This window comes from Empidonax traillii, unplaced genomic scaffold, assembly GCF_003031625.1.
Source record: "Empidonax traillii isolate 1590-97213 ecotype Southwest subspecies unplaced genomic scaffold, ASM303162v1 scaffold27:size3997909, whole genome shotgun sequence".
NCBI classification, from domain to species: Eukaryota; Metazoa; Chordata; class Aves; order Passeriformes; family Tyrannidae; genus Empidonax; species Empidonax traillii.
The window spans coordinates 929,380-938,651 of NW_020955220.1; the positions used below are offsets into that span (position 1 = coordinate 929,380).

The following is a 9,272-nucleotide window of genomic DNA, read 5'->3' on the forward strand; positions in this document are numbered from 1 at the left end:
AGTTGAGGAACTCAAAGCGTCTGTGGGGCTCAGTGGTCTGGTGGCCCTTGGGAAGCCTCTTCATGAAATGCACCTCCCGCTGGTGCTGCCGGGTCTTGGAGCCCTTGCGCGGGCGGCCCTTGCGGGTGAAGGCCATGTACCAGCCCTCATACTTGGCGTTCTGCAGCGCCGTGTAGTTGTTCTCCAGGACAATCTCTGTGAAGACGCAGTCCTTGCCTTTGCCATTGCTCTGAAGGAAGCAACAGGAAGGGAGATTTAAGTAACAGACGCTCACTCAGAGGGCTGCTTCCCACTACCCCACCCTGGACTGGCTGGTGTGGCAGCAGGGTTGCAGTGCTTATGGGCAACCAAGAGCTCACTTTTTCCCACTTCTCCCACAGGTCAGAATTGCCCAAAATCTGCTTTTTAAGGAAAAGCTGCAGGGAGCAGGCACTGTGGCACAGACAAACACTGCTCACTGCAGCTTGTGACCTTAGTGTGATGCCAGCAGCAAGTCCCAGTGCAGCTGGTCTCCGCCTTCACTTCCACCACACCCATAAAAGAATTTTTGTCTCCCTCTGTGCCATGGGCTGGACATGACCATAACCAAATTCTCCATCTCAATTTGCCTATCCCCCTGGGGTCTTTAATATAGCAGGGGCACTGAGCGGCAGGAGAAGTGATGTGGGGTCAGTGGTTACAGTGCCCACAGATGCAGGTGGCAGAGGGAGCACGGGGCAGCTGGGAACTGAGCTCCCCCCATTATGAGCAGTAATGGGACTAGGGCCAGGGACCCACATCGGGCAGCCCCAGCAAGGACCTGCCATGGAAAATCCTAGCAGAAAATCATTGTCCTGGTGAGATTTTACACACCCAGTCCCCTGCCCCCAGAAAGGGGCACTGTGGCCCTGAAGGAGCATGACAAACCAGCAGGTAGCGGGGCCCGGCCTTGGGGACAGCCCCATGGAGCATCTTAACATTCCTTGCACTTGTACCATGTAATTGTGGAGAATAGACCAGCAATCTGCCTATTTGTTCGGGGAGATAGAAGGAATGTGCCCCACGCGACACCTACCTGCCTTCTTTGCTCCCCTCCTTCCCTCCAGGCTGCAGGACAGCTTCTCTCCCTGCCCCTACAAGGGGAGTGCTGACTGAACCTTGGGACTGCGGTCTCACCTCCCCACCCACACAGGTGAGCTCTGTATCAGGTCAGAACTCCTCTCCTAGCAGCCCCAGTTCCATGTTCCCAGCAGTTCCCTGCCTTGCCCATGCCCTTGAAACCTACCTTGCCAATTAGCTTCCCCTTCTTGTTCATGCAGATGTAGAAACCTGTGGCTGCCCCCTTGATGCGCACGCGGCTCCCAAAGGTGTCTGTCTCCACGATAAGCTTGGCTGGGGAGAGCAGAGAGAAGGAGAGATGTCAGAGTGGCTCTGGTATAGGGCAGGCACAGGTGTGGAGAACTCAGCAATGCACCCTGATGCTGGGCACGGGGGGCACATGCTCTCTGGCAACTGTCCAGAAAGAGCACTAAAATCAGGACACAAGATTAAGATACAGCCTTAATCCCCCCTTACCCTGCCACCGTGTCCCTGCAGGACCTTGGTCACGGCCCTTTGCCACCCTGAGCTCTGCTGGATGGGGAGCAGCTCTGCTTTACCTGGCTCCACGGGGCTCAGTGGTGCAGGTGCCACAGAGGTGTCCCAGACAGGGGCAGGGCAGCAAGCAGGGTACGCACTGGTTGGCAGAAAACAAGCCAGCTGCCCCGCAAACCGAGGCAGGTCTGGGTGGGCCTGAAGGCAGGCTCCAGGCAGGCACCTTCTGGAAGTGCACAGTGTGCTGCCAGCTGTCCCCAGCCCAGGGGACACTGCTCCATGTCTCTCTGCCAGGCCAGGACTGCAGGAGGAGCAGTGACTTTGCAGCTGGCAGGGGAGGCGTGAAGGGTACGGCCATCCTTTTAATGCCTTTCACCTTTGCACGAGTCGAGAGGGCGTATTGATTTGGTCTCAGTTTTTTAATGGAGGCATCGATCGACTTCCGAAGGAGCTATGCAAATTGCTGGGTCGATGGGCCGCCTATAAATAGACCTGTCACCTTCTCTCCCTGCCTTCACCCTGGGAACCCACGCCCCGAAGCCCATCCATCCCCAGGGAAAGGGGAGGATGGGGACAGGACATCCTTCTCCCCGGTCCTGCAACTGCTATCCCCAGAGCAAGCCCCAGTGGAGGCAGTGGTTACCTGTTTGCACCTCAAAAGGTGCCAAGCACCAAAGAATTCCCCATGGTGCTGAAAAGCCACCTGGGACTGTCTCGCCTCAGCACCATCACCTCTTGCCCAGCATCAGCTCCTAGTGCCACAAACACTATTCGTCAAGGTGATCAGAGTGCAGGCCGCAAAGCGTCCAAGTCTACAGACTTATTACAGGTTTGAGTCCATTGATGCCTTATTTATCCTCTGTGATCTCTGCACAAGGGCTGCTCAGTTCCTCAGGACTATGGTGCTCCACAGCTTGCACATCCTTACCCCAGGATGTTCAGCCTCCAGCAAGCCCCAGTGAGAGCAGTGATGTGGCTCTGCAGTAGGAGGCTCTGCAGGAGGATACTTTGAATGGCAGAAGGAGGATTTGGGTACACACATAGGCTAAAGCAAGCCTAAATCACACTCTGGGCTAGGAGCAAATTCCCTCTGTCTCTGTGTCATGTCACTCTGCAATGCCTTGATCCTGCATGCCTCGCATCACGGACACTGTTGAGGTCAATGGCACTGAGGGTGGGAACAGCGGTCAGTGCTGGCCTCAGCTGAATTGACCAATGAAAAGGTCATCCCCAAATTTGCTGGGGCCAACTGGTTTGGTGCTGTCAGGAAGGCCAGGCTCGACATGCACGCAGGTACCCCTTCCATGCACTCCCTCCTGTCACCATCACCCTGCAGCATCTCTTGTCTCCAAACTACCCTGCACCCACATCCCCCTACTCCCTGGCAGTCACAGACTGAACTCAGAGCCTGAAAGAGTGAACTCCAGGCTGTGCCATCACCAATGCCCAGGGCCTGGAAAGAACCTAGCATCCCCAAAACCAGCCCCAGGAGCCATGGCACTCTGCAAAAGAAGCACTGAAACAGTGACCCCCTATTTATCCATATTGGGGAAAGGGGGGGAATTGATCTCAGAGGCAGTAAAAGGTTTGAGGAGAATTGATTTTTCTCTTTCAGAGATAGAAAGAGGTGGGAGGGAGGGGGAGACGAAGAAGGGAGGGAGGGAGTGAGGAGGCCTTGGCCCCAGTGAGCACAAAACCCTGCTTCAAAGATGCATATTGCTTCTCTTTTGGACTTTTTTCTTTTTGTTGTTTTGTTTTTGGTGTTTGTTTTTTTTTTTTTTTTTACCCAAAGGGCAGCTGTGATTTACAGCCACCAGAAGGGTTTGCTGCCCTGCCAGTGTGTTGCTCTGGCCCCATCATCCCACAGAGGATGAAGACAACCTGGCCCCAGGGCCATGCACCCCTAGACCCTTGCAGGCAACTCATGAACCCTGCAAATTCCAGCCCCAACCAGCAGAATACCCAGGGCACAGACAAAAACCAGCGAGTGGGCAGGGAGCTGTGCTGGCATCCCCAGCCACTCATGGGGTCCAGGACACATATTGAGTCCAGGCTGCAGCTGGCAGCAGTTTTCTTGGTGGCAGGCATGGCCCAGGAGGGATGAGCTGGGCTGCACCGGCTGCCTGCCTTCCCTTAGAATTAAAAAAAGTCAATCAAATATTGACAATTAAGACAAATAACTGAAAACGCCGGACTCGATGTTAAGTCGGCTGTAAAAATGTCAGCGTGGGGAAAGGGGTCATCTGCAAAAATAAATCAACCCCCTTTACACGCCCACCCCCAAAAATGAGACAAAAAAAAAAAAAGCAGAAGGAAGGGCTTGGAGAAGGAGGAACTTTGCAGCAAAAGTAGATTTCTAAATAACATTTGGGGGGAGTCCTTTTTTTCCCCCCTTTTTTGGGGTGGTGGTGGGGGGAAGCTTAACATTTTCAACTCTATTCTTTCATTTAAGTGACAGATTTATCCCAGTAAAATTATGTTTCATGCTCAAACTTTGAAGGGAAAGTGGCTACGTAAATGCTGAAAAAATGCAGCGAGACACACTTGATCCCCCAACTGGACTGCAAAGAGGAGAAAGTATTCAGGAAATGTTAAAAAAGGTGAAAGTAAGAAGCGTTTTAATAGTTCTTCCAGACATGGGGGCCTCCCTAGAGATTCATACAGAACAATCCTGAACCTCTATTTTAACATTTACAGACTTGCAACTCTTTTAAAACTTTACATCTGAAAAACTGCTTGTTCTCTTTCTGGTTTAGATCAGTCTTCATTTTCCTCCTTAGCTCTTCAAATGCTTAACCTTTTTTTATTGCATTTTAATAGAGTTTTTCAAGCCACCACAAGTCCCCTCCTTCTGGCCTTATTTAAACCTGGTCGTTATTTAAATATGCACTAACTGTTTTTTAAAATCCAGGTATTAGAGGTCTAAAACAAGATGGGATTTTTTTCTTTTCTTGGGAAATTAACTACTGCCCTTTCAAGCTATTGCTGCTCTGGGGTGGGAATAATTCATTTGGAAGATTAATGCTGGATGTATGGAATATCACATAGATGGAATCTGCACTGTGCTTGCACTGCTAACGTCCAGCATGAAATTTTCAGCCAAAGCAAAACGAAGAAAAAACAAAAAAGAACAATATTCAAAGCAGAAGGGTAAAGAAGAATATTGTTTCTACTAATGTCCCAAAGCAAGACAAGGGAATTGCAGCTAATACCAAAGAAAAACACTTGTGATCCCTACATACAGCACACAGGAACACAGGCACTTCCCTGACCCAGGCGCAGGATCAGGCCTCCGGCAGCTGGCCCCGCAGAGCACCGGGGCTCGCTGGCCCCACTGACCCCTGCGCTGGACTGTCCTAATGTGTCATTAGCGCACACCATCAAAGTATTTGGGCTTCGAGTGTCCTCAGTGGAGTGATCGGTCCCCCTGCCCTGGAGAAGGTGGAGGTTTTGGAGAGAGGGTGCCGGGGAGATGGCAGAAGGGCTGTGGCAGAGTGCAGGCTCTCACACTTGTGGAGTCCTTGCTTTGTTTCTGGAGATGCCACAGCATCATCGCCCGCAGCTGACTGCCTCCCTGACCCTCTGTTTCAGATTTGTTTTGAGAAGGGAGGGATGGGGCTACAGAGGGAAAATGCCACTTCAAACAGTCCTAGTTTAGGGAAGGCTTCCACAGCAGCCGTTCCCCCTTTCTCCTTTCTGCCTCTTCTTTTTCAACTTCATTTCTGAAGTCTCAGGGATTCCCATCTCTGCTAAGAGCTGGGATGAAATGACTGATGACACTCAGGATGCTGCAGCACTGAGTCCTCCGAGTCAGGTGCAAGCCAAGAATAAAAAGGAAAGGAGCAGAGTCCATCCTGGCAGCACTGATCCCCTCCCTCAGCACAGGGAACCTGCCCTCACCTTGAATCATGCAGCTGCTGATCGCTGACCCCTATGTTCTCCCTTTACAAGCCCCCGCAAGCCGAATGATTTTAACGATTTCTGGCTAACAAACAGGACGGAAATCATCAATCGCCACGCTGGGCTGCAAACACCTCCCCAGCTCCCCCCTCTTGCCTGCCCACATCATGTGTCCTTACCGTGCACATCCCCATCCTCTGCCATCGCATTGATTTTCTTGTTGTCCAAGATCTGCACATGTTTCCCACTGGTCCGGCTGTACAGCTGGTAGGTACGGACGAGCCGCCGGCTGAGCTGATCTGTCACCAGGCTCTGCTCCCTCACATGCTGTGTAAAATTAGGTGGGGACTGAACAGTTACCTTTAGGAAATTAAAAAATATACAACACACCATTATAATCTCTACTCCTCAGAGGGGCAAATGGGCTGAGCCGAGATCACTGGCCTCCGGCTGAGCTTTACGGGGAGGCAGGGAGCCGGGACCGCGGTGGTGCCTCCTGTGCCATCAAAGCCTCTCTAGGAAGAGTGTTCATCTCTGGGACACAACGACCAGTGCCCTTTACAGAGCTGTGCCCACTCCAGACATGCCCTAAGGTGACTCAGGGGTACAACAGAGCTTGGTGACCCCAGAGGCCCCCCCGCCCCGGTCTCAGTGGGTCCCTGGCACTGAGGTACCCAAGATGGGCATCAAGGCACAGAGCTAGAGGGAGTTGGGGGGGGCATGCAGGATGGCACAACCCCAAGGGGCTGATGCTTGCATCCCACACCTCTCTCACCTCTGCAGGAGCATACTACTGCTCCAGCTGCCCTAGGAACATACCCCAGCCACTGCCCCATCAGTTTCAACAGCTGCCTTTCCTCTGGGTCCCAGGTTCTTTATTTGTTCCCAAACACCACACTTATTCAGCTCTTCAAATGCAAAATCCTCAGAGAAGGCAGAGTTATGAGGTATAAGAATTACAAGAAAACCATACCCCAGCCCAGGTATTCAGTGATATAACAACCTAAGGATACTAACGTGCTACCCAGGCAAACACATCCCTCATCCACAGTCAGCTGTTTGGTGCCAGCAGCGGGGATGTCTCCAGCCCCAGTACACCAAACCCGTTAGCCCTGGAGCCGCAGCTGAGCCCATCCCCTCCAAACCCGACACTGCTGCTCCTAGCTTTAAATGATTTTCATGAGCAGCCAAACCTGCTCCCCCCTCAGCACTGGATCACGAGCTGGCACAGAATTCTTTTTCCCCCCTCGTCTCAAATCCCTCTTTTAAGTCTGGAAAGTTTCGCTGCTCCCTGACATTTATAAAGATGTATTCTGAGCAAATGTTAGGAGATAGCTCCTTTCAACATCAGAAGGCTGGGACTACCCCCCACCACCCCCACGTCAAATGGGAAGATTTCCTCCTGTCTTAAACAACAACAGAAAACCACAATAAAAGCAAAAGCCGCTGCTGCTCCCAAAGCTGGCTTTATAAAGATATCTCCCCTTGACAATGTCATCTCTCTCCCTCTGCTTCTGCCTGTGCATGTGTGTTTCCTATAGACGGGTTTTGGATAATGCAGCAGGATTCTCTCCCCAGGTCTGATGAGGGTACCATGTGGAGGAGAGGTCATTAGCCATGCTGCTATTTGGTCTCCATCTCATACTTCAAAATATTACAGCTATGTTTTTATACAACTGCACACTCCCAGTGCTTCATTCCCTTCACTTTTCAGCTGGAAACTCAATTTCCCCCCCCCCCCCCCCAAGCTTCCAGGAAAATAATAATAATAATAAAAAAGTAGCTTAAAGGGCATTTTAAACAAAGCTTCTGCACCTGTGATCTCAGGGGGAAGGGGGGCTTCACCCCAGTTTGGAGGTGCACCGCTCCCAGCGACGTGTGCCTGCTGGTATGCGGGTGCTGCGCAGGCTCTGCTGTTTAATCTATTCGTGTCACTTCTGTCTCTGGCAATACAAACCAGCGATGTTAAAGTCTGACGGTTTTAAACTGAACCAAAACGTGTGCTTTTTACTAAGGTTTTGGTGAGGTTTCTTTTCCCCCTTTTAACTTTGCTTTAATTTTTGGATAAAATAGCGTAGGGGAAAAAAAAAGGACAAGAGGAATGGGGATATCCACGGTGTAATTTAGAGGTCGGGGGGACGGGATTTAAAGCTACTTAAAGATAACCCTGCGCATTTCCTTGAAATCCCGGTACTCCCTGCCTCGCAGCCCGACACCTTATTTTGTGGCCCGGGCAAGGGGGTGTTCTCCCTCAACCACAGCTTTTTACGGCTAAGCGACTTTTGTCTCCTGGGTTTTAAACTGTTCCTCTTTCCTGTCTCCCTCCCTGCCGAGCCGCTCGGCGGCGGCGGGGCACCCCCCATCCCCGCGGAGCGAACAAAGCCGGGCAGCCCAGCGGGCACTTACCTGGGCTTGCAGGCAGAGGACGAACAAGTGCATTAACCTGGGAGGGGGAAAAGTGGGAGAGAGGTGTGAGCCGCGGGGGCTGCGGGCGCGGAGCGGGAGGGCTGGGGCTGCCGGTACTCACACGTAGCTGAAGAGCGAGGAGCAGGGGTCCATCGCGGCGCCGATGCGGAGCCGGGGGCCCGGGGCCCGGCGGCGGCGGGGAGCGCCCGCGGGGGCGCGGCGCTGCCTCAGCTCCTCGGTTCCTCTCGCCCTGCCGGCACGTCCTCGCCCCGAGGAAAGGAGGGCACAAGCGGCTACAGAGGGGAAAGGCCCCGCCGGCCCTCCCACCCGCCCAACCCCCGGGGCGCTCGGCCGGCGGCCGCTGCCGCGGGTCGCCCCCCGCCCGCTCCGCTCCGCGGCCCCGGGAGCCGGCCAAGCCGACCCGCAGCCCCGACGGCGGGGGCGGGCGCGGCCAGGGGGCGGCAGCCGCCGCGGGGGAAGCCCAGTGGGACCCCCGCTCCCCTCCCCGGCCCGGCGGTACCTGCCGAGGCGGTACCCACGGGCTGCGGACCAGGTGTCGCCGGGGCTGGCTCGGGGCTGCCACTAAGGGCCGGGCTCCGCGGTCAGTCGCCGGCGGGACTCCCTCCCCACTCTGTGCCTCAGTTTCCCCATCCGTAAAACGGAGTTTAAGGGCTGGGAGGGTGGGACGCGGACGCGGTTGCCCCCGCTGGGGGTTCGCCGCTCCGCGAGCGCATTGTGGATTGGGAGAGGGCGAGCGAGCCCTCCCGGGACGTGCCAGACATTAAAAGGATTACCGGGGGAGGGGGATGGAGGGGGCCGGAGTTTCGAGAAGGAGTGAGGCTGAGCAAATACCGCAGCCGGGGTGGGAAGAGAGGAGCGGGACACCCCCTGCTTCTTCCCGAGCATCCCCGCCGGGCGCTTACCTTGTGGAGCGGGCGGGCGCCCTCAGGGCAGGCGGTGCGGGGCCATGGGGCCAGGCGGCGGCGGGACGGGGCTCAGCCCCGCAGCCCGGGCAGGGCCGCCGAGGGCTGCATTGTTCCGGCGAGCCCCGGCCCTCCCGGCCCCGCCACCTGTTGCGCACCGGGGCGGGGGCTGCGGCGGGGCTGCGGCGGGCGGCCCCCGGGGCCGGTACCTGGCCGGGGCCGGGGCCGGCGCCGCCTGCTCGGCGCTGAGTGACAGCTGCTAATTTGCCGGCCGTGCCCCGCTGCCGGTCCCCGCGCTCCCCGCGCCCTCCTTTATCTTATCAGAGCCCATAATTACAATTGCTATTTTGCTTCCTCGAATCAGCAATCAGCGCTATCTGCCGCCGTTGGAGAGGCAGCTCCTGTCAGCCGCCCCTGAGTGACAGCGCGGCGGCTGCCCCGCCGCACAAGCACACACACCGTGCACGGCCC

General features: G+C 55.2%; 1 protein-coding gene across 1 annotated transcript; it reads right to left on the reverse strand.

Moving 5' to 3' along the window:
- Position 1: 1 nt before the first annotated feature.
- Positions 2-8,031, reverse strand: FGF8 (fibroblast growth factor 8; the record flags this gene model as incomplete). Its single annotated transcript, XM_027909550.1, has 5 exons — positions 8,000-8,031; positions 7,879-7,915; positions 5,652-5,832; positions 1,265-1,371; positions 2-229 (listed from the first exon to the last, which is right to left on the reverse strand). Coding segments are annotated over exons 1-5 (585 nt in total), but the record flags the coding sequence as incomplete, so codon positions are not given.
- Between the last annotated feature and the right edge of the window lie 1,241 nt (positions 8,032-9,272).